This window comes from Podarcis pityusensis (genome assembly GCF_964106645.2).
Source record: "Podarcis pityusensis genome assembly, chromosome: 7".
Lineage (NCBI taxonomy): Eukaryota > Metazoa > Chordata > Lepidosauria > Squamata > Lacertidae > Podarcis > Podarcis pityusensis.
The window spans coordinates 14,157,687-14,183,345 of NC_138031.1; the positions used below are offsets into that span (position 1 = coordinate 14,157,687).

The 25,659-nt window shown below is 41.1% G+C and overlaps 1 protein-coding gene across 2 annotated transcripts; it reads left to right on the top strand.

The window, feature by feature from the left end:
- TMEM65 (transmembrane protein 65) lies at window positions 1-24,651 on the top strand. Of its 2 annotated transcripts, XM_081012820.1 has the most exons (8): window positions 1-859; window positions 8,255-8,335; window positions 18,212-18,256; window positions 18,913-18,980; window positions 19,296-19,350; window positions 21,737-21,779; window positions 22,408-22,513; window positions 23,146-24,651. In XM_081012820.1, the coding sequence occupies exons 1-8, from the start codon at window positions 469-471 to the stop codon at window positions 23,242-23,244; spliced, it is 888 nt and encodes a 295-aa protein (XP_080868946.1). In that variant the 5' UTR covers window positions 1-468; the 3' UTR covers window positions 23,245-24,651. The 2 variants fall into 2 exon arrangements, with proteins under 2 accessions (XP_080868946.1, XP_080868947.1); XM_081012821.1 differs by lacking the exon at window positions 8,255-8,335 and having other exon boundaries at window positions 5-859.
- Window positions 24,652-25,659: the final 1,008 nt, after the last annotated feature.

The following is a 25,659-nucleotide window of genomic DNA, read 5'->3' on the forward strand; positions in this document are numbered from 1 at the left end:
CCCACAGGACGGACGGAGTCGGGAGGACGAGAAGGCGGTCCATTCAACCGAGCCGACCGGCGCCTGCGCAGAACCGCCCTGCCTCATTCTCTCCTCACGCACAGACGCGCGCGCACGGTCTACTTTGCAGCGCTGCCGCTGCTGCGCTTCTTTGCCCCCCCCCCCCGACCCCTTTTACCTCAGCGCCGCCTGACCAGTCTCTGAGGCGAGCCGTGGAAGCCCGCCCTGCTCTGGGAGGAGGAGAGAAAGATGCCCGGAGCCTCCTCGAGGCGGCGCAGGGAGCTGCCGCCGCCGCCGCTGTGACTCGAACCCCTTCCCAAGCCAGCGAAGGGAGCGGCCGCGAGAAAGAGAGAAAGCGTCTCCCATGAGCAGCGCCTCCCCCTCGCCAGGGCAGCGCCGCCCTTCGCCTCCCCAGCGCCGGTAGCGAGAGAGAGCGGGCGGGCCCCGCTCCGAGGCGGTCGGCGAGGCATGCCGTCGACGTGGCTGAGCTGCCGCCTGGCGCTGCGCTTGGGCTCCGGGTGGCCCGGCGGCTCCTCGCCCTCCGCGCTGCTTTCCCGCCTCAGCCTCCGGGCTCCGCAGCCGAGGGGCCTCCGCTGCTGCTGCTGCTGCTGCCGCTGCCTCCTGCCCCTGCCGGGCCAGCGCCGCTGCCTCAGCACCTTCCGAGGAAGGACGGTGGCTCCCGCTGCCCCGGCCTCGGCGGGCTCCCCCCGGTCTCTGGGCACGCACCCGAAGAAGGAGCCCATCGAGGCTCTCAACACGGCGCAAGGGGCGCGGGACTTCATCTACAGCCTCCACTCCACCGAGAGGAGCTGCCTGCTGAGGGAGCTGCACCGATTCGAGTCCATCGCCATCGCGCAAGGTAAGCAAAAGGGACCGCCGGGAAAAGGGCTCCTGTAAAAGGTGCTGCTTCTGCCCGACTCGGGATTCGAACCCACGACCCTGATAGATCCCGGGGGTCTCGCGCTCCGCCGAGCGAGCTTGGCTGGGCTTTGCTTCTTTGCGCGACTTTCCCGCCCCAGGCAAGCATTCGGAATGGAGAGCGAGAAGAAGAGCCAGGAAGAAGAAGAAGAAGAAGAAGAAGAAGAAGAAGAAGAAGAAGAAGAAGAAGCGAAACTTTCCTACTTGGCGCATCGACCGAGGACCTCGTTGCCCCCGTTTCTCCCCTTCCGTATCTATAGCGCGCTTACCCGGAGTTCAGCGAGGCTTAACTCCCAAGTAAAGCCTTGCCCGCCGCTTAAAGATTGCAGCCGGCGCTTGGCGTGAACTTGGGCAGCGGCCGCCGTTCTCCACCCGGCTTCGTCGTGCGATAATATCGCCCTGGAATGCGCAAGATACAAGGATAATGCCCCTGAGCACATTCAGAGTGGCTTTCTTGGGATGCTGTGTAACCATAACCAGCCACTGTAACTGTGGGGTTAAGGGGGAGGGTGTGGCTGTCAAGCAGGTTTGAGGCCTTGGTCTGGTACTGCTTTTGTGTAGAACGGGACAGGGATTCAGATGGGCGTGCTTTAGAAATAAACTATTGAGGCTAGGGCTGTGTGCTTGAAATGAATTCTGACTTGCATGGGGAAAGTGCTTCTCTTTAGTTCATGGACCCACCCATCTGACTTCAGGAGGCAGAGCTTCCAAGTTCACAAACATGTTGTTTAGGGAGCGTTGATTGAGCCTCCAGGCCTAGGCATGGAAACACTGAAGGCATGCATTAACCTGATATAGGGAAAAAAGTATTCACCCTATGTTGGTTTCCTAGCCCATGGCTAGTTGTGTGCAGGTGTGGCTTTTAGCTTGTCATTACAAATGTTGCTTTCCCAGCATTTGGCAAGGTGTGCAGAAAGCTGAATTGCACATGTGATAGCAGTTGTACAGGGGCGACTTCTTACATACTGGGTGATCACATGCATGATCTCTCTTGCCACATTTAGGGTTGTGCAAGTGAATTTTTGATTCTTTAATCTCTGTTACATTCCAGTGTTTTGAATCGGTTGTGTCCAATACTTTGGGTCCCATTTGTGGATTGTTGCCAAGAAGATAGTCATGGTGCATTCTTGACATTGGTGTTCCTGTGGGTATACATCATGTACTGTAATCCAAATTCTGCTATCCCATTTTCCTGCAGTGTGTGCCTGATACTGTCCAGACTGAAGCAGGAAACAGAGCATGGTAACTTGGATGCCTGGGAATACTATTATGATAAATTTAAGATGTGAATATTTTATAAACGGGGCAGTTTAAAAAAAACCTCTTATATGAAAAGGGAATCAATGAGAGCATACTCTACTGTCTACAGCAGTAGAGAAAAAAGCACAAACATTGATTTGATTGGAAGGCACATGACCAACTAAACTGTTTCATAGTTCTGAGACTGCATGTAGATGGCAGCTTGTTTCACAACACTGAAATGGAAGTACTAAAATTGGAGATATATCTGACCTGAGTGGTACTAACTAGCACTGGGATGGTTTGGAGCTAAAATTGCAGATTTGGAGACCATACCTCTTTTGCTAGCCTTAGTTTCTCTGTGAGGGTTTCAGGTGACAGCTGCACTGATTCAGCACATCTTGTCAATGTAAAACTTTTCTAACTGCTTTGAATGCTGATGTATGGAGACTAAAGTATGGATATTGAACAGCCCATTGATTTTGTATATTAATAAAAGAAACAGAAGCAGTGGAATAGGAATAACAGAATATACTTGATTGAGGATCCATCTTCTTTTAGTTAAGATTTTGGAAAAACTAGAGATTTTGCTAAAAGAAGATATTGTACTTCTCAACTTCAGCCTACGCCACAGTATATGTATTTTATTTGCTTATCTAGCATAATACCGTATTTTTCTGTCTGTAAGATGCCCCCGTGTATAAGACACCCCCTATTTTTGGGGACTCAGATTTAAGAAAATGGGGGGAGATGGCCCAGAGTATAAGATGCCCCCTAATTTTTTGACATTATTTTTTAGGGGGAAAACCTACTCTTATACACGGGAAAATACAGTGTTTTATTTGTCTATATATCATCATCAATGTATGCAGTACAGAGGTTGAGATGTGAAGCCATGGGAAAAGCTGGATTTTTCCTTGTTTATTTTTTTATTTAAATTTCCTAGCTTTTTTCACAGGACTTCACATCTCCGCAGAGGACAGGTTCTTATCTAGGGGGCTTACAATCTATAATTCAACACTGAAAGGCAATAGAAGGTGATGGAAGTGGAACGAGGGTTAAACAGGATTTGTTTAGCCAAACTGAAGAGCCACAGAATAGTAGAAGTTGAAGAGGCCCTGAAATTTACTGGGCAGGTTTACATAAAAAATAAATCATGGTTCAGATGTAACTGTGGTGTGTTCTTTTACTTTACTGTAGTATTGTGTTATGGTAGCATTTTAGACCTCCAGCATATTGGATGGAATGTTTTCTTTGAAATCATGAATATTCCAGCATGTATTCTGTCACATTGAGCTGGCACATCAAATAGCTTGTTTTGGAACATTGCTTAATATAAAAGGCTTGTATCATAGTGTGAATAATGTCCATTCAGCTTTTTCCATAGTGAATAAGAGCAGCTGTTATGAGTTCCAAAGTGCATGCATGTGACAGCATCAGGTGGAAATGGCTTAAAAGATCATGTAAGGTTATCTTTCACATTGATTTTTCACCTATTTTTCAGTTATATAGCAGGTTCCCAGCTGATAGTCTCCTAGATGAAAGGCTGAAGTGACTAGAGAATTGCAACCTTTAAAGTAGAAAAATGAGCAAATGCTAAATTTAAAGTTCTTCAAGTGTTATAGGTTACTAGCAGCAAGCTTTCTTGGGTAAGGTTTGAGGTTACAATACACATTTAGAAACTAGCTTGCATTTGACTCTGGGCCATGACTTTGGTAAATATGCCCTTGAAAAGGACACTTGGCTGGCCCATAGCTAGGTACTCACAATCTGTTGCATTGGTATTGTTTAGTCTCCGATATATGTTTAATCTTAACCTTATATATAAAAATATAAACCAAAGCTTTAATATTGAGTCTTATAACTCTCAAATAGTTACTTCCTATATTTGTAACGTCAGTTCTGAAGCAATCAGAATTTTCCTATATTTTTCAAAATTCTAATTTCAAAATTATTTCCTGCTTAAATCTTCCAAAATATAAAAATAATTCTGATTTGAGTGTTGCAATGCAGGCTTATGTGATGCCTACACCACCTCACTCTAGCCTTTGTTTTGCAGAGCTGTAATTAAGGGACGCAGGTGGCGCTGTGGGTTAAACCACAGAGCCTAGGACTTGCCAATCAGAAGGTCGGCGGTTTGAATCCCCACGACGGGGTGAGCTCCCATTGCTCGGTCCCTGCTCCTGCCAACCTAGCAGTTCAAAAGCACATCAAAGTGCAAGTAGATAAATAGGTTCCGCTCCAGCGGGAAGGTAAATGGCGTTTCTGTGCGCTGCTCTGGTTCGCCAGAAGCGGCTTAGTCATGCTGGCCACGTGACCCGGAAGCTGTACGCCGGCTCCCTCGGCCAATAAAGTGAGATGAGCGCCACAACCCCAGAGTCGGTCACGACTGGACCTAACGGTCAGGGGTCCCTTTACCTTTTCCTTTTAACCTGCTAATTGTCTGTGTACAGTGCTTTTTCTCTTGACAGTAGCTTTTAACTCCCCCCCCCCCCCCCCCGGGGCCTTCCTCAGGCTTTTCTTGCTGGATCCTGGTTGAGAGTCCTAGTGTCGTTTTCTTCTAAAGGAAGCTCCTATTTGTCATATTCAGCATTAGTTCTGCACCTCAGAATCTCTGTTGTGTTTCATGGTGACATGCTTAGAATTCTCAGTCTTCAATTTGTTTGGGATCCATAAATGTTGGCTTGACTTACAAGTTAGCCAGTATTTGTGGTCTCCACTAATCCCCTCTCCTGCATCCTCTGGAATGGACAGTGGATATAAGAGAAAAATGATGAGCTATCTCATTTATGTTGGTATGTATGGAGAAGGTACAAAATGTCAAGAGTCTTACGAGCTTATAGTGGAAATGAGGCCTCTGAGATAGCAATTTTGTTGTGCCAATTAGCTTACCCACATGAGGTCTGAGGGAACACAGTCCTGAGGATGTGGCAATTCATTCAGTTGAATTAAGTGAAGCCAAAGTACTGACAGCAGTACCTGCACGCTTGTTAGAATTTCCCCAGGTGCGTTTTGTGACTGGCACAGACCCTATTGCGACCACTTGGAGATCTCTGGAATGCCAGGTTGGCAACTGACATCTCCATCTGGCTGGCCCCTCCAGCTTTCTTAAGCAAGTAAGCAGAAGAGCTTATTTATTGCATTTATATCCCACCTTTTTCACCAAAGGGTATATGGTTCACCCCCCAGTAAGTTAGGTTGAGGCGTTGTGACTGGCCCAAGGACACCCAGTGAGCTTCATGACTGAGTGGGGATTCGAATCCTTATCTCCCAGGTTCTTGTCTGACACTCTAACCACTACACATGTTGACTTCCTAGAGTACTTCTGCTATGGGGCAGGTATATAAATTAAGTGGGAAAGCAAAATGTCAGAGAAGGATCTGAAATATTTTCCTTGAAGCTTGAATTTGTTTTATTCTGCATTGTTTTATTTGCTGTTTTAATGTGTTGTAAACCACTGAGATTTTTTTATTTAAAATATAAAGTGATATTGATATTATTATTATTTTGCAAAAAGGGCCACCTAGATATTCCACTGTGGCGACTGTGACCTAGGTTTAAGCTGCCATTTGGTGATTAGCTTATATTGGAGTTTCTAATGCAGTCATACCTCGTGTTGCGTCCGCTTCATGTTGCGTCTTTTCACGTTACATCCCATGGCAACCTGGAAGTACCGGAATGGGTTACTTCCTGGTTTCGCCGCTCACGCATGTGCAGAAGCCCCAGATCGCACTGTGCGCCTGTGCAGATGCAGCACTTCGTGTTCCGGGCATTTCACGTTACGGACGGGCCTCCGGAACGGATCCTGTCCATAACACGAGGTACCACTGTACTGCTGCAGTCTTCTGTGACATCTTAGTAGCCCATCTAATTTCAGGGAGTGGGGGCTGGGAGGTATTCATTTGCCTTAGGAGTTGTCTTTCCCTTTAAAAAGTTACTGTGACTCTCTGGTAGATGGTTCTTATGAGCTAAATGTTCTTTGCTCTTATTTAGTGCTGCATTCATATCTCTCTGACCATATTTGCATGGTGAGATCAAAGTAGAATTTTTAATTACTGCTGGCCACCATCTGTAAAACTATACAACTGTTTCTATACAAACATTATTTTTATCTCAAAGTGGCTAAAGGGTAGCGAAATAGCATTGGTTAAAAGGTCACATGAACTAAAGATTTCTAATTTAGATTAGCTCAGATGACTTAAGTAACACTTGTTCTGGCATGAAAAATTGGAACAGTTACACAGCTTTCATAAAGTTGTGCTATTTTGGGGAATGACATGATGACAATGACTCAGAACTAGATTGGATCACAGAACTAACAAACCTGTTTTTTGTAATAGTGCATTGTCTTCTGTTTTGGCAATAGTATCTCTTTCAAGACTATGTGTAATTATTTGTTATTAAAGGGTTACAGAAGTTGCCTTTTTATTGTGAGATCAGTCATGCAGGATTAACAGGAGGTGCTTAAATGCTAAATACAATGCCACTATATACCTGATACTATGACTTTTAATATTTAATTTGAGAGACTATTGTTCACACTCTTTATTCAGATTCATAAAATTCAACACACTCTGCACAGACTCCACAATGATGCAAGGTGAAACATTTCCAATGCTTTATTTTTCTATGGAAAATATTATATTTCATAAATTCATTAGAAACAATGAATGGATGTCAGATGCAAAGAAATATTAGGCTAGTGTGACAGTTTCAAAGTTTTAGCTTTGTTTTTCTAAATACTAAGGATGCTAAATTAGATCACTCCCTAGGTTATCAGAAAATAGTCTGCTACAACACCCTAATTTCCAGTAAATATTCCCATTTAAAATATTCTGGAAAACCAGTATCCCTGAGTATCCCATGCATAGATCTTCAAAGTATAGAGCTACCAAGAATTTACCTCCCTTGGTAGCCACTCATTATCTGTGATGGCCTTAGACCCTTTCCATCTCTGGTAGTTTGTTTATTTTCCTGTTGTATCAGTCATGCACAACTTGCTGTGCAAATGATTGTGAGTAGAAAGGAGGAAAGGGGCAAAGAAATGCTAAAAATAGGTTTATAAATAGCAGCTGTTTTGCTCACCTGTGGTAAAAATGACCTCTAGGTTGTCTGAAACCCAAGTATCTAATGAATAAAATTTAAAGATGCTGGCCAAGTAACTTGTAGATTTGGGCAGGAGCAGTTAATTGATGTGCATGGAGGAAAATAGACAATTCTTCCTTCAAAGGAGCAGTAAGAAGGCAAGCACATAGCTGTGGTCTTGCAAGAGTAGTTCTGCAAGCATCTGTACCAATATGAGAAGCAGTAGTTCAGCTATCGATACGTCTGTCATATTTTCTTGATTTATCCTGACTCAAATTATTTTTTTCTGGTTGCACTTGCCCAAATTTATAAATAATCTCATAAGGATTTGACAAGTCTATGTAAACCTAGCAGAGTTTATTTTTTATGTGCAAGATTGGGAAAGAGGAAAATATGCCATACTACTTCAATTTCTTCAGGAATAAGGTAAACCTATCCATTTCACACAAGTGTATGTGATAGACCTTGATGGTTTGAAATTCAAAGCAACAGGTTGGTGTGCCTAATTGTTTCCTTGCTCCAAATGTTATACACCACAAGCTGTTCTCCCACCCCGGTGGTGTTCCGTGTGTGTGTGCAAATACTCTTATAAGTAGTATAAAGCACACCACGTAATGCTGGATCAGATTATTCCACAATATAGGCATGCGTTGAATCTGCTGCGGAGCAACAAAAAAAGAAAACCAGAATAAACTGGACAGAATGTTGTTGGTGCCCAATTAAACTTAATGTTTCACCTTGCACATTGGGTCACACTTGGAGTAGATGCACTGAAATCAGTGGGCTTTAAGTCCATTGTTTTCAGTGGGCAAGTATGACTAAAATTAGATCTCGACCATTAAATATACCAGTGGCCTAGCAGAAAAATATTAGACTTGCTTCTGAGCAAGCATACATAGGATTATGCTGCACAGTTTGTAGTTGGAGTAAGTTCTGAAAACACGGATTCATGAATATTAAAGGCTTTTAACATTGAAATGTAACTTTATTTCTTGCGTTTGAAAAACTTTAGCTTCCAGATTTCCTAAACCACTGGTACCACTTGAGATGCCTTTGAAGCAAATAGTACCACCCGAACCAACTAGTACTTGGGGTACAGTAAACTTCTCTACTTGCTACATAAACGTGCATGGTCTAAATAGGTGCTAGGTGAACCATGGTTTTGATATGATGCAAAATAGATGCTGCTGTTTCATTAAATCTACTTACATAAACATGCTATTCTGTTTGTTTTGTGTAACCTGGAATGTTTAACAGAAATGGCCATGGTTGTTTCCATTTGCATTAGCATATGACTATAATGAGTTTCAGGGGTTGCCATTTTTGGGGGGACCATTGGACATATTTCTATTTTTGAGAGAGCATTGTGGGTGTCAGTCACAAAATGATTGTTGTGGCATAACGCACCATAGTTGGGTGAACTTAAATAGAGTCCTGCTGAATCAAACCAAATATAGATCCTGTGTTCTATTTCTATTCTATGGCTTGTTCCTTGAACTCACTCATTCTGTCTCTGAATTCAGAGATTCCATTTAGCCATCATGACTCATAGCCATGAAAGACAAATTCATGGTGAGAGGTTTTGAAGTCTTTTACCTTATACCTATAAACACATCTTGTGGCAGTGCGTTCCATAGTTTAGTGATGAATTGTATGAAAAGTACTTTTAACTGTCCCAAACCTTCTGCCAACTAATTTCTTTGGATAGTTCAAATTCTAATATTATGCTTGAAGGAGAAAAGCCTTTCTGTTATGAGGATGAGGGAGTATCTTGGATATACAGCTATTAGAATTTTAAACCATATTCCAAGTGTGGTTGTGCTATAAAGAATTAACGCAGTGTAGTTTAATCATGGTGCTTTGAATAAATCTCTGACTTCCTCATTCTCATACTTGTTCTGCTTAGTTAGGTACTTCATCGTTTGCTATTGGATCCAAACCAGCAAGCTATGGCTATGCAAAAATCCAAGCCATAATTGCCACATACCCAGGACGAGGAATGTGCAAGGCCAAGACTCAGCCATAGTTCAGTATTTTACTTCTGAACAGTGGCTAAATGTCATTTTTTAAAAAAACATTTCTCCTTGTCATGGTATATGAGTCATGAGGAGCGTGTGATTCATTTCCATATTTTTAGGGGGTAAAATGGTCAAAAATTTTCATGTCTTATAAATACTTCTACAGTACTACTTCTACTACCACCTATGTGCAGACTGAATAAGTGACATCTAGAATTGGAAAGATGGTCTTAGTTTCAAAATCATTAATGTAGGCAGTATTGTTTCATACATAAATTTTTATTAGGGTTTATATAGACAAATACAAAGACTATTATTAAAAAAAAAATTAGTCTAGACTGAAACATTAATCTAGAGGCAAAAAGAGAAAAACGAGGAAAAAGAGGAAAGGAGGGAGGGATAGAGAAAAAGGAATAGAAAAAAATGAGAGAAAAGAAGGAATAGAAAAAGAATTGAAAGAGACAAGAGAAAAAGATAGGCAATATTGTTTGGTGAATCTCTGAGAAAATACACAATTTTAGCAGAGGTGTGTCCTAAGGATTGTGTTCTAATTATTTTGTTTGTCAAGTTAAACTTTGTATTTAATTCTCTTCTTGACATTTGACTTTTTAAAAAATAACTATTGTTTTCCATAAAGGAAAACAATAAGGAACAATACATTCTATAGCATAGTAGCATAACACTACAAAATCAAACTTCATTACAAGAGCAGAGTAAAATTTTGAAACCATGATTTGAAGCGGATCTGTGCAACAAGAGATATGCATGTGATATAAGCACATACCCCTTTATATGTAGGATTTGGAAATCAAACAAGCAGCCACAAATGCTTTAGTAAAGCATTGGACCATAGCAGATGGTGTGAGACTGGAGGGATGGAAGAACCCTTTGTTGGGTTAATGGGAACCCGGATAACATTTGGTTTTAATTCCTCTTACATCTCTGTTGCATTCCATAACTTGCTCAAGCACAGCTAAGTTTTAGACTCTATTCCACCAACTTTTTAAGGTAAAATGGGAGTGAAAGTGTCAATGCTGTGGTAGTTCTAACTGGGCTATTGCTAGTAACTCTGTGATCCTATCTGTATACATTGCATTCTCCAGTGTGCCAGGGAGGATGGAGAGCAACACTAGATCCAGAGAAATTATTTGCTGTGATATTTGAATAATTTAACAGACGTTCAGAGCAAATATCTGTTGTATCTGATTTGTTTTGTCAGACCTTAGTTTTAATACAGAGCTATCTCTTGTGTGTGGGCTTTTAGCTGTCTAAATACTGCTGAGATGCTTGACAAATATGTTGTAATCTCTGTAGGATCCTGCTATGCAAGTTGTATACTCTTGGCATCTAAGTCTATCAATTATGTTGGCAGACATGGCTTTTCTTTTAATCAGGTTCATTTATACCGTATTTTTCGCACCATTGGACGCACTTTTTTCCTCCTAAAAAGGAAGGGAAAATGTCTGTGCGTCTTATGGAGCGAATGTGTGGTCCCTGGAGCCAAATCGCTGTTGCCCTGCGCTGCTGGGGTGCTCTTTGGTGGTGGTGGGAGGAGCCACGGTGCTCTGCCGGCAGCCTCCGCTTTCCCCTGAAGCCCCGGCAACGTTTGCAAGCAGCGGAAGGCTGTGCGTTCCTGGGGTGCTCTTTGGGGGTGGGGGGGAGGAGCCAAGCGGCTCTGCCGGCAGCTTTTGCATTCCCCTGAAGCTCCGACAAGGTTTGCAAGCAGAGGGAAGGCTGTGTGTTCCTGGGGTGCTCTTTGGGGGTGGGGGGAGGAGCCAGACTGCTCTGCCTTCAGCCTTTGCTTTCCCCTGAAGCCCGGACAAGGTTTACAAGCAGAGGGAAAGCTGTGTGTTCCTGGGGTGCTCTTTGGGGGTGGGGGGGGAGGAGCCAAGCGGCTCTGCCGGCAGCTTTTGCATTCCCCTGAAGCTCCGACAAGGTTTGCAAGCAGAGGGAAGGCTGTGTGTTCCTGGGGTGCTCTTTGGGGGTGGGGGGGAGGAGCCAGACTGCTCTGCCTCCAGCCTTTGCTTTCCCTTGAAGCCCGGACAAGGTTTGCAAGCAGAGGGAAGGCTGTGCGCCTTTGCCCTGCGTTCCTGGGCTGCTCTTTGGGGGTGGGGGGGAAGCCACATTGCTCTGCCTATAGCTTTTGCATTCCCCTGAAGCCCCTGCAACGTTTGCAAGCAGAGGGAAGGCTGTGAGCTCCTGGGCTGCTCTTTGGGGGTGGGGGGAGGAGCCAAGCGGCTCTGCCGGCAGCTTCTGCTTTCCCCTGAAGCCCGGACAAGGTTTGCAAGCAGAGGGAAGGCTGTGTGTTCCTGGGGTGCTCGTGGGGGTGGGGAGCAGCAAATTGCTGTCTCTCAGTGCCTCCTAATTCAACTGCAAAGGATTGCCTAACCGGATTCTGAGCTCCATTTGAACTTTAAAAATATTAAGTTTGGGGATTTCTTCAAGTAGCAGTTTTGCAGAAATAGTCATAAATACATGCAAAGCATTTCCACAATCCAGTATTAGTGAGCTCAGCTAAAACTGAGCAGGCATCTGGCTCAGTAACAGTTTAAACTACACAACTATAACCAGACATCCTGTGTGTTTGTGTGTGGACCATGTTCCTAGCAGCTAATCTTTATTGATGAAAAGAGGCACTGATATTCCACTCCAAATCTATAATTCATTATACAAATTCTTACAAGTACAGTCCACCTATACCAAACCAAAAACATTGTGTTCTCTTGTTATTGAATGGAAGCTATTTATCTGCCCTCTTTTCCTCCTCTGTTCTTTGCTCAGTCACACCATTTTGAATCTTCCTTTCAAAACAACCATGCCTGTTTTGAGAAAACTTCAGAGATTTAGGAACTGGAGCACAATCATTTGATCTCTTTGCTGTTCCTCCATACTCCAAGCACTTCTCATTTGCACAGCCCTGGTTTCTCTCCCTGACTATTAATATTCTTGATTAATAACAGTAAAATGCTCAAATTTTTATTTTTGTGACTGCTGCCAATACTGACTTCCCAGTGATAATGAAAACAGCTACATTATAATGGAATGTCTGTCCTTTTTCCATTCTCTTCATTATATATCGTGGCTCGCTTTAAAGCAGCAAAGTGGACAGGAGCCACCCACTTTGCTGTTTTAAATAGTTTAGTACAATATTTGAGTCAGATTTTTTCTTCTTATTTTCCTGCTCTAAAAACTTGGTGCGTCTTTTGGTCAGGTGCGTCCTATGGAGCGAAAAATACGGTACTTTCATCAGTTTTTTAGTTGTTTGTAAATTAATGTGTTGCTTAATCTGACACTGCCCTCCCCCCCCCCCCCCGTTTTGAGTTTAGACAAGTATTTCCAGTTTCATATTGTGAATAGCACTCTTAGAATATTTGTAATTAAGTCTGGTTTTTTAAGTTCAGACTAAATACGATTCTTGAAAGGATAGTTTTGAACTCTGAAATGAAAGAACCAAAACACTGGTTATTGGCTTCTCATTAGTAGAGAAGAACTGTATTTGTAGCTACAATTCTATGATCCTATGCACCAGATTATTGTTAGTAATCTAGTGTCAAAAACAGTCCAGTCTGTACCAGTTTAATCATGCAGTGGAAACATTGACTGTGATTGAGGAGAACAAAGAGCAGTTTAAGGACCAGGGTTCTTGAAGGACTGTACATAAAAATCTTGAGTGGAACACATGTACCATCTGAGGTGAAGTGAGTAGCAGTCAAAGAGGGAGCTGCCTTGATTGTGGCACCCCAGTTGCAGAATGCTTATTGTCCTTTTAGTGACCCTTTCCAAAACTTTCCTGATTCTGCTGACTGTTTTATGCCACTTTTATGATTTTGCATCTTTTAGCTTGCTTTTTGTATTTACATCTTATTTATTATTTTTGTAAATCACCCTGGGAATATGATTTAAAGGGTGGTATAGAAATACTTAGAAATAATTTTTAAGCTGGCAAGATAGCTTGGTTATTGGTGTAGATGAAGTATAACCTGAATTTGTGGTCTCAATTTTAAGTTAGATAAAACTGGTATGAACTTGGTAAGTTCATAATGCACTACTTGTGATGCTAAATTTTCAGCATATTGCTGAAGCACTCATTATGGAAACTTATGTGTTGCTCACAAAATTTCATTGGAAAAGAAACAACTGGTTTTTGCAGTACCAGAGCAACCTATTCTAGTCTGTTTATAACCTGGTAAAAGCCCAGCAGAAATTTTGAGAGCTCCTTTTGAACTGTTCAGATCAGTTTAGTTCCCACCTGAACATTCAACATCCTTAGGTAAGATGATGGGAACAGCTTGCTATCTTTTTCTCCAGTTTAAAAGATGAAAGGGGAGCAGTCTTTCAAATTCTGATGTGCCGTTCCCACATGAATGGGATGCCTTTCATATTGGTGTGGTGGTAGAACACTAAGAAGATACAATGCTAACAGTTGGTAGAGGTAGACATCAAAGGATCCAAATTCTGTTTTATAGGCCTCCCAAGTATGTGTATGTAGACTAGGAGCTATCCTTTGCTCACAAATTTGAAGTGAATCTTAAGCCTTTTTTCAAAGCTTTTTCTTCCTTTAGGAAAATAGAGCAGTTTGTTCCAAAATGGAACAAAATATGATTTGAATTGACACTAAATATGATTTGATTTGACAGGCTGAAAAGCAGCTGTTCAACGGTCTTGACTTGTATTCTGTGCCATAAATCGTCTGATAGACCTTTTTCTTCTTGATTAAGCCATTTCCCCCCCTGTTTTCAACTCGAAATGTTATACCTCTTAGTACCGTCATGTGCCTATCTGAAACAAAGGCATCTCTAAGCTTTTATGGTGAACACTTTCAGAATTACAAGTGCAAGAATTTCATCCTGTGATTACCAAATTATTCTGTATACTTCTGCTGTCACTGTGGGTTGTCAAAATTATTGAGCTTTGAGAAAAATGAAATCTATCTAGATTTATCACTGCAAGATCAGTGTGAGTGAATTATTGGGACCTTTTGTTGGGGAAGCAGGGGTGAAGAAAGTTAGGGTTACAGCATCTTTGCACTGCTGATATGTGATACAGTGTGGTTGTGTTGGCACGGAGAGAAGTGGGAGCAGGCTGGCTCTTCAGAGCCAATCCACTCCTGCCTGGCCCCTGGGGAGGTGAGGCCAATGAGCAGTTTCTATTGGGCAGGATTCATAGTACAAAATGGGGCAGCAGAGACAGGTAATTGCCTACTCTGCCCTATGAGTTATATACTGGGATGAATTGCTTTTGAGTTTCTACAGATCATCAGGGTTCCTAACAGCCTAATTTCAAATTAGAAGGGAAGAACCCTGTTGCTATTGTAGGGTTAGCAATTATAAACTTGCTGATTTTACTGCAAATCATACAGTGAACTTTTGATAGACCCCACTATGCCTTCTACTTACCATGTTCTAGGGGGCAAGTCTTTGCCCTGAATAAACGGAGCATGCTCCCAACATAGCCAACTATCCTATAGCAAAAAGAAATTCTAGGAAAAGTCATTAGTATTGGGCAAGTTGTTTTTAGGGAAGCTTGTCTGCTGTTACCAATCTTCTTATTGAAGATCCTCTGATAAGTGTGTAGGTAACCATTCCCTTAAAACAATTTGAAAACCATTATACTATGTGCTGCCATGTACATCTTAAAAGGTAAAGGTACCCCTGCCCGTACGGGCCAGTCGTGTCCGACTCTAGGGTTGTGCGCCCATCTCACTTAAGAGGCCGGGGGCCAGCGCTGTCCGGAGACACTTCGTCACGTGGCCAGCGTGACGAAGCTGCTCTGGCGAGCCAGCACCAGCGCAGCACACGGAAACGCCGTTTACCTTCCCGCTATAAAGCGGTACCTATTTATCTACTTGCACTTAGGGGTGCTTTCGAACTGCTAGGTGGGCAGGAGCTGGGACCGAAAGACGGGAGCTCACCCCGCCGTGGGGATTCGAACCGCCAACCACGCGATCGGCAAGCCCTAGGCACTGAGGTTTTACCCACAGCGCCACCCGCGTCCCCAATGTACATCTTAGAGGATATCAAAAGGATGACATTACTAGACTATATATTTCCCATTCTTGAGGAATTAATTTTATGAAAAGATATTTTTCCTCATGCAGCCATTATTTATTTTTATTGAGAAAACAACAACTATGAACTGCTTAATTGAAAAAAAATGTAAGCAGTGTCCATAAAGTAATATGAAATAATAGTACATGGATAGTCAGCAACATCTTGAAAACAAAGCAAGTATATATGACTAACTTACATGTCTTTGTAGGTATGCTAGAAAAAGTTTTATTATAGTGTGCCTGCAGTTTGGGGGTTACTTTTGGCAGGAAAAAATGGTACCTAAGAAAAGAGGAAGAAGTTTCTTGTTTCTAAAAATATCAGTGGGGGAAAGCATGTGTTTGAGAATCAATAGATGTTTACTGTTTATGGACTGTTTATGTTAACTGCTATAGTGAAACCTAGAAATAAGACTCTCCCATTGGGGAAACTTTTAAGTAGTTCTCATGCTGTATTTGTAATATTTCAGTTGCTTAAATAAAGTTAAAATTAGCTTGATCTGGTTTCTGTGCATCTTATCCACCAGTCCAGATGTCTTCTACCACATAGTGCCATTTGCTTTTATGGGCTCTTGAATAAAGCTCCTTTTTGACAGACGCAGGGATATATTTTGTTCAGTATGGGGTAATTAAATCTCTCACTGTCCTGATAGTATCTTGGCAAGTGATTTGCTGGCTTTGCCTTGACAGGCAGGTGGAGAAAAACTACGTACTGTATATTCTGTGTTCTGAACTGATGGATCTGAGGCACAGAAACTAACTTCAGGTAAGATGATCCTTCAGTCTGTATATGTAGGATACACTTGCTTAGAGCCAGTTGTCTTTCCAGTGTCTTTGTTTATGAAATAAAGCATACACACCTTCATAGTTTATTATTTTGGACTATAAAACTGTTGTATCCTGCCCTTCCTCCATGGAGCTCAGAGGCTCAAGTGGGGTCCTCACAGCAACCCAGCTACTTTAGGCTGAGACACAGTGACTGGTCCCATGGCATCTGGTAAATTTTCCCCCACTAAACATCAATACACTTTATTAACTACACTACACCGAATGTACTGTGTACAGCTATGCACACAATGTGATTTAACCTACTTGTACCATTAATCATGTGGTTGTTTTCATAATTTTTTTTTGCAAAATGCTAACTGTTGCTGCTATAAGAACTGTTAACCCAACTCCTGCTTTTGGATTACCAGTAGATGCTTTGTGTTTTGTTTAGGCTGCAATTTTCTTCCTTACTGAAGGCTTATTTTTTCCCCCTTTACTAACACCCCAGCAGTAGGATATCATTTAAATGACCCCCTCAGTCTGATATCACTTTAATCCAATGTATTTTGAGTTGCATAGTGTTGCTTAAAAATCAGTAAATGTTAGTGTAACGTTCTTCTTGTGGCAGGAAATTGGGTTTATACCACTAACCAGTGTTGGAGATTTCTTCTTGTAAGCAATATAACATCTTTTTGTGGTATTGGGTAGTGTTCAAATCTTCAGTTAACCGATTTTATCAAGAGCACTTAAGGGTAGTAAGTGGTCTCTATGAAAATATACATTTTAGCCACTTCTTGTTTATGGTAGGGTGCTTAAGAGAGTTAAAGGCCATGGGGTAACTTAAATTGTGAGATTCATTTTAAAAGTATTTATCATTTCCATTTTTACAATTGAAACAATAACATTAATCCAGATGTAAAACACAATTATTTTCATTTTACCTTCTCCCTTTCATGGTTCATTTTATTATTATTATTTTCTGCTACATATTCTATTTCCCCCCAATATTTAAATATACTTACATCTATTATACCTAAAAGAAAAGCTTCTGGGCTTTTAACAAATGTCTTTTTCAACATTTTTTTCCAGTTTATTATATATCATCTCCCAGTAAGTCTTAACCGTTTTGCATGTCTACCACATATGATAAAAAGTACCTTCTTTTTCTTTACATTTCCAACAGATATCTGATTCAGATTTATGCATCTTAGCTAGTTTACTCAGTGTCAGGTACCACCTGTAAATCATTTCCATAAAATTCTCCCTCAATATGTTAAAATGTAAATCTTTTTTCCATAGTTTCTCCCATGCACTCATCTTTATATTATGACCTATATCTCTTGCCCAGTGAATTATAGCTGATTTTACCAATTCATCTTTTGTTTCCCATTCTAATTGTGACTTGTACATTTTGGAAATCATTTTTCCCTACTCTCAGTGATCTCTTTCAAATTGTGAGCTTTGGGTCATAAAACCCCTCCATTTATCCTGTCTAAACAAATCATTTATTTGATGATACTGCAACCAGTCTGTCACAGCCTCTCCAATGTGTCATGTTTTAAAAGTTTTATTTCTTCTTTTGAAAAGTCCAAAAGGTCTCTGTATGTTGCCTAATATCCTTCCATATTCCTAAATTGTGGGATTTTAATAAAGGGGCAACAGCATAATCATGTACCCTATCATATGCTGAGACTAAAGGTTGGATTTTTCAAGATCAATTACGGTACATACAAGCAAGGAGAATTCAATTAGTCAGCAGTTGGGCACCCCTGCACTAGTGACAATGTAATTTGAGTATTTTAGCCAACATTATTCAGTGTTTCAGATGATCAAGCAAATGAATATACAGTCAATTATTTTGTGAAATGGTGCTTCATTAGAATGCATAAGAAGTGTATAGTTCTGTTAGCATGCTTTTGTTTAATCAAAGGCAAGCATGGATCTGAAACTCACAGAAGACTGCAGTAAGCTGCCAAGCTGCAGTTTTCTGCGCAGTAGCTTGTGAATGCACCATATATGAAGAAATCCAAATTTTCTATGAAATGAGTATTTCACACTATGCTGTTCAAAGAGAACAGCTGTTCAAATATTTGTGGTTATAATGCTTTTCTTTAATCACATTTTTCTACTTATCTAGAGAAGTTGGAAGTTGCGCCACCATCCACTGGACAGCTGAAACATGGTAAATTATGTCTATTTTTTTAGAAGCTTAACTGTGGAGAAAGCCTCTCTAATACTTGAAACATTTCTCTCGAGGCCAATGCAAGGCATACAGTTGAATACATGAGAATACATTGGGCTGCTTGAGTCACAACATTATAGAATTCTAATTCTTGCTTCCCCAAATTATGAGTAACATCATAAATCTGATTATCTTTACAAAAATAATTTTTGCTAGTAAGTTTTACTTTTAGCTGTGATGAGAGGAGAGTGGGGTTAAAAGGGACAGAAATGAAATATGACAGAGAGGATGAAGATGTTTCACCCAGCTCTTTGCAAATTGTTGATTAATGTTTATAAGCAGATTTCCCCACCCAACACAACCCTTCCCATATACGACAATTTTCGTGGGGGGGAGGGATGACAACTCCAGATTAACTGGGCCTATAGCAGCTACATTGGTTTTTGTAGTGCTCTGTGTACAATGTGCTAGTAGTTGCTGTGTGGTGAGTTATACATGGAAAGAGCATTCCATATCCCATTTCTGTGATCTCAAACATCACAGTTCATATGGGAGTTTTTTCAAATTGTAGAAAATGGAGAATTGAACAGTAGTCTGCATGTATGAATTTGCAAGCATTTGAAAGCACTCCTCACACATGTGTCTCTTTCTTCTAGTGTTCTTCCACAATGCAATACCTTTTGTAGGGTTTGGATTTTTTGATAATGCAATTATGATTGCTGCGGTAAGTCATGTTGCTCCTTGATCTCAAGCTTGTTTTGTGCTGGGTTATATTTGGTATCCAGTTACCTTGATATGATAACATGTGTAACGCTAGCTTCAGAAAGACTTATTATTTTCAGTAATGTTTTAGCATACTGTATTGCTATAATAGATGTAACCTTATGCATGTTGTCTTTTAAAGTTTCTGGGAGAATTGGATGGCAGAGAGCTTGCTATTCCTAATGTCTTAATTTTGTAAATAAACAACTTCTGTAACCTTGCCTTTGTTAATGAATGTATAGATTTTAATGAAAGTTTATATTCTCTTTATTTTTAGGGCACACAAATAGAACTGTCCATAGGAATTGTCCTTGGAATTTCTACTATGGCAGGTAAGTAATCTATGCTTGACTGACTGTCCATGGTAATCTACGAATTGCCACTAATCTACGAATGTGTCTGTGCACACTAGGTCATTTTTTTAAAAGCTGCTGATTGATGATTGAACTTTGTAGTGCCAGATGGAAATTTGGTTACCAGATAATCTTACAGAAACTCAGTTCTTATGCAAAAACTGCACATTAAAGTTCCATGAATCTTTCTGCCATGATTTTAAAATCCTAAGCAGGCTGTGTATAACCACAAGGAGAGGCAGCTGGGGAGAGGCTGCTTAACTCCTCTCCTCCTGTTTATACTTCTAAATCACATTCCGTGAGGTCCATTTTCACCTGGGATGGTTAGGGCTCCTTCTGGATGAAAAAGCTGTTTGGGAAAGTGATTGGGGCTGGAAAAGATTTAGGGACAAAGGAGTTAAGCCATGGGTAGGCAAACTAAGGCTCGGGGGCTGGATCCAGCCCAATCGCCTTCTAAATCTGGCCTGAGGACGGTCCAGGAATCAACGTGTTTTTACATGAGTAGAATGTGTCCTTTTATTTAAAATGCATCTCTGGGTTATTTGTGGGGCCTGCCTGGTGTTTTTACATAGGAATTCGTTCACCCCCTCCCCAAATATAGTCCGGCCCCCCACAAGGTCTGAGGGACAGTGGACTGGCCCGCTGCTGAAAAACTTTGCTGACCCCCCTGAGTTAAGCATTTCCTACAGGCTTAAACAGCTCAAGAGGTTGAATCCAAGCAGGAAACAGATCTTACATTTGCCTCTTGCATTCCTAGTTTTCTCTTCTTAAATAGTTTTAATTGACACTACGACCATCATCATTACTATTATTATTAGTTTAAAGCCACTTTGAGTGTTTATTGGTATATAAGTTCTATAAATAAATAAGTTCTCACTTTGCAAAATATTTTTTTATTTGCGCTTCCAAACTGTTCCAAGAGAGCAACAAAAAAAAAAAAAAATCTGTTTCTCCATGGCACTTGAAACAAAGTGTCTCTGTTTAAGATGAAAGTGTGGCAGCATATTAAAGTCACAAGTGTGAAGTATTATTGAATAGTCTCCTTTTAAATTTTAGAACTTTTTCATCCAAAAGGATTGACTGGCTAATTCTGAACCTGGAGGCAAATATTTGTGATAGATTTTAAATTCAATAATGCCAGCAGCTTTCTTAGCAAGATTAACATGCTTATAGAAATAGAAGTTGGTTTTGCAGAAGCGTTGAAACTAGGAACATAGGAAGCTGCTTTATACTGAGTCAGATCCAGCTCAGCATTATCTTCACTGACTGACAGCAGCAGCACTCTAGAGTTTCAGAAAGGGAGTCTTTCTCTGGAGATGCTGGGGATTGAAACTGTGACCTTCTGTGTACAAGGCAGATGCTCTGTCACTGAGCTATTGCTGTTGTGTGTATGTGAGAAAGTATGTTTTCACATCCCCCTGAGCACTGTAAATGTGTTGCTTGCTGCACCTTTCAGTCTATTCCTTCCCCTGTAGATTGCCAGTGCTGATGTACACATGGATATAGAACCCCACCACTCACCCCAAAAATCTCAAAGTGGTCAAACATACAATTGCATCCTAGATTCTTACTCTTTTTAGAGTGTGATGCATGGAGAAGCTTATAAGAGCATCGGAGAAACATTTCTTTCGTTCTGCAGAAAGCACTTTCTATTCAGAGTCACACTGATCAATTGATTCTCTGTGCTTGTAGAGAGCCAGCCTGCACTGCTTTGAAGCCTCCATAATCAGCCAAATGATATGCTTCAGAATGTATTGTAAAGGACAACCACTTTTTGGCTCATCCCTCACTTTATCACCCCACAGGTGCAGGGCAGTACACCGTGACATGACTTGGCTAAAATGGCCTGGGAATGGGGAGGCCTGGCTTATCCAGTTAGGTTCATAGCTTAGACATTCCCCACTCCTGTATTACCCTGCTCTTGTACCAGCTTTCTTGGTTACCATTTTCTTTCCAAGTTCAATTCAAGGTGCTGTTTTTGACCTTTAAAGCCTTAAATGCCCTGAAACCAAAATACCAGATTTACCTTCCTCTCTGTGTTACCTGACAATCTCATTCCTCTTCTGGTACCCTCATTGCTGGAAAATTCCTGTTTTAATTGTGTAGGTTACCATTCTCAAGCTGTTCTGCTCCTACGGGTTCTTAAAGATTATTGTTTGTATTCTGTACCGATATATATTTGATTGTAAGATCCTTGAATATTTTATAGAAAGGTGCATTATAAAGGGTTTCAAGCAAGCAAATAATATTAGGTATAATTCTGGATTCTGAATCATTAAATGAAATAAAACAGTTGGCATTTGTGTAGTGTATTGTTCTGTTCTTAGTAGATGCATTACAATGCTTGTGATTCTTTAATATCTAGCTGCTGCCTTGGGAAATCTTGTCTCGGACTTAGCTGGATTGGGGTAAGTCTTAATTATATTTTATAGGCTGTGATCCAGTATCTTGTTCGTACAGTGGTTAACCAAATGCCAGTATTTACTTTACCAACAATTGCTCTGGGGCTGTTTAGTGTAGTCTCCACTACCTTGGAGCTGAATGGCTGGCAGTGGCATAGTGGAACTAAGTCTCAGATTTGTCAGTTCACAACCAACCACCCCCCCCCCCCCGCCAAAGTTGCAGTAGAAACAAGAAAGCTTTCCGCAAAAACCATCCCGACAAAAGGGCACAGCACCTGTTACATGCCAGAGTGCCTCTTTAAAAGTCTATTCTTTCTACCCCAAATCTCGCATGGATCACCCATAGGCTTACCTCACCTATACTGCCAAGTTTCAAATCAGTCCTTTAAACTATTTCACACCCTATAAGCAATTGAACCAACTCCCCCTTGACACAGGGCCACAACTGTTTTATGTATTAGTATTGAAATTGTCCCTCTTAAGCTCTAACGGCTTACCAAAGTGCTGGTTTGGCATATGTTCAGGAGACAGAATTTCTCGCTGCATTTCCACAACCAACAGAAACCGAGCATCCTGTAACTGCTATATTTCATATTATTGTGCTCAAAATATTTTTTGGGTTTTTTTCTCCAAGACTTGCAGGTTATATTGAAGCTATGGCCTCCAGGTTGGGCCTCTCCATTCCTGATCTAACGCCCAAACAAGCTGACATGTGGCAAACACGCCTCAGTGCACACGTGGTGAGTCTATGTTGTGTCTGTGTTTTTATACATACAGTTTTGGTTAGTGAGAGGTTAAACTAACAGCAGACACTGTGTAGTGCAGTAGCACCTTGGATCAGAATTCAAGTCAGCTGGAAAAAGCTAAGTGCTCTCAGAATTTTGAGATCTTAGGGGCATTTAACATGTGGCTTGTTCTGCAGATATAATGACCATAGTAGGCACACTATAGATACAAGTGATAGCTTCCCATTTCTGCATTTACGTGTTTCTGTTAAATCCTTTTATACTTTTTGCCACTCTGGCAACAAGTAGTTTTGGCAAGTACAAGGCAGCTGTAAGGGAAATATGACTAGATGGTCGTGAGACTATGAAAAGCAGCAACTCCAGTATTCAGATTATTCCTGAACACTTGAACTTGTGGAGATACAATGTGCATGTTACCCCACTCCCTATTATTGTGGGAATGAACTCTTTTAAAAATGCACATAGAGGTTCTCAGAATGTAAATTCTGCAGCAAATATTTGGGAACGAGAAGGATAATAGAAATGAAGTTCATTGCTCGTTACTTCCTGTTCCTGTTGTTGGACCTGAAATCTGGTAACCTTCATAACTAAATTGTGAGTGACCCATTTTTCTTTGTGTTTTATAGGGTAAGGCTATTGGAGTGACCATTGGCTGCCTTTTAGGAATGTTTCCATTGTTCTTCTTGGGAGATGAAGAAGAAAAAAAACTGGAAGAAAAAAATTAACCTTTTTACAATGCTTAAGATCTATATAAACTAATGTACCTCAATTATACAACTATGCTGTCAAAATACTTAGCATTTAGCAGACAGTAACAATGTATAGAATGGGGAACAAAACAGCATGCCATTTTATGGAAACACTAACTTATTGTGGCTTTGTTCTAGTACATCTTTTTATAAGGGTTTTTCCTTTTTAAAATGTAAATTGTTGATGTGTGTGTGTGTGTGTGTTTCACTTACACCGGCAGTTGGCGTTTACCATCCCCCCCCCTTTTGCCTCTATCTTTTATAAGGATTATTACTTTCAGTGCTTGCCATCAATGTACTGTATGGGGCTGGAGTTTGCATATTTACTTAGCGTTTGCAAACGCATGGCACAAGTTCCCTTTGATGCCCATCATTCTCTCCATTCTGGCCTTTCAGTGAAGCTAGGTGACAGATGGCTTTAGGAGGAATCATGTCTTACTTTTATTCATCTTGGGTCACCAGTTGCACACTGTATGACTGAATAGCAAGACTTGTTTGAATAATGCAAAATTTGAAATAGGGTGTAGATACTTGCTGAATAATGAGGCAATTAGAGTGAAACACTTAAAGGTCAATTGCAGTTTCAGGTGCTGCCCCTCTCTCAAAACTCCATAGACATTGCTTGGAATGCATCCTTGATCTTGCCAAATTGGCATCTGAGATCAGGAGAGTCCTGAAAATTGGAATCTTAGTAACTTACACGGAACACAGGCTACAGTTAGGAAATGGGGGTTTGCTCAATAGTTGGAGCTGGAAAAATGTGCAAAACAACAATTAATGATAGTGCTCATCAGCACCAGGAGGCCAGTTGTTTGTGAGAGTGTAGCAACAATATTTTTGAAAATTGGTTTTCATTTCAGTTGGTGTGTGTATGCTGCCCTCCTTCCATGCCTCTCCGAAAGAATGAAAGAAAACCTTTAACCTATCTGAATTTCATTCATCAATTCTAGGCGTCTGGGGAACCCCCAACAAAATAAGGGTCTATTGTTTGCTGAATCATGTGTATTTGTAGAGCACTTTGTGCACTTGGTGTGTGCAGGCCGAGAAAAAGCAGTGCATAGTGCACTTTGAATAGGGGAAAAGTGGAGTTCAGATATGTTTAGAATTAGTGCAAAGTAAGATGAAGCCTTGAAAGGTTGTAGCTCTTTAAACTGTGTTGCCTTCAGTGAGAAACAGACTTCAGTGTGCCACTTCTGGAAGTCTCTTGTTTCAGGAATTTGAAAGTAATTTTCACTGTCCTTGTTTCTTTGAATACTAACTGGGGCAGAATGTTACTTTAGATGTGTCTTGGAATGCCTTTTAAATGTCTAGACTTGGTCTGGATGTGTGGATCATGTGTGCAAAATGTAACTTAAATAAATAAACTTGATCACTTTTCATTAATTAGAAGGGCATAAAGGTTTCTTTCCGTTTTGCCTCACTGGTTCTCTTGTCATACTTAGTGTGCAATTTCCTATGTACCTTTTACTTGTTGGAATAGAGAATATTAATCTTTGCCATGTTCTGAATAATGGATGATAACTTGCACTGAACATCCAACTTCTAAATATACAACCAGCATAAGTAGGAATGAATACATGGCTGTAGGAAGCTTTTAATGACACTTTGTTTTGAAGTCTTAGTTGCTGCTTTTTAAAAATAGTTTTTATGGAGGCATTATCCTATAAAATCAAAGCTTGTTTCTAGCTATAAAATGCCATCACTTGCAGCCCTATTACAGTGGTACCTCGGGTTACATACGCTTCAGGTTACAGACTCCACTAACCCAGAAATAGTACCTCGGGTTAAAAACTTTGCTTCAGGATGAGAACAGAAATCGTGCTCCTGCAGTGTGGCAGCAGCGGGAGGCCCCATTAGCTAAAGTGGTGCTTCAGGTTAAGAAGAGTTTCAGGTTAAGAACGGACCTCCAGAACGAATTAACTATTTAACCCGAGGTACCACTGTACTGAATCCTTGGGAGTTGTCACATGCAAGCTGCCACCGTACCTGGAAGCACATTGCATTGAAATCAATGGGGCTTTCTTCTGAGTAAACATAGTAAGGTTTGAATTCGGTAAGACGATTCAGTAGTAGTTGGGTTCGGAATTTGGCCGCATTCCCTCTTGACACTATTGGCACCTAGGGCTATCAACTGAAACTCTGCTACCCTGTGGTCTGGTTTGCTCTTGTGCCTTTAGCAGCAGCTTGACTTGTACAAATCCAGTAGATGAAGCTTCTCATAGCATGGAAATGCATTGTCATCTACTCTCGTTCTTCAGGTATCTGAAGGACTGCCAACTTCTGCATGAATCCTCCTGTACATTTAGGTACCGTCTTCCAAGACCCTCTACCTTAGGTGGGGTGAGACTGGGCAAAGAGCATCTTTGATTATGCCTCCTCACTTTTTTGAAA

Bases quoted from the DNA above. Each gene is read 5' to 3' on its own strand.
- TMEM65 (XM_081012820.1), top strand. From the start codon at position 469: ATGCCGTCGACGTGGCTGAGCTGCCGCCTGGCGCTGCGCTTGGGCTCC. The intron at 860-8,254 runs GTAAGCAAAAGG...GAAAAACTTTAG, and splicing joins GTCCATCGCCATCGCGCAAG to CTTCCAGATTTCCTAAACCA. The intron at 19,351-21,736 runs GTAAGTAATCTA...TTTAATATCTAG, and splicing joins TGGAATTTCTACTATGGCAG to CTGCTGCCTTGGGAAATCTT.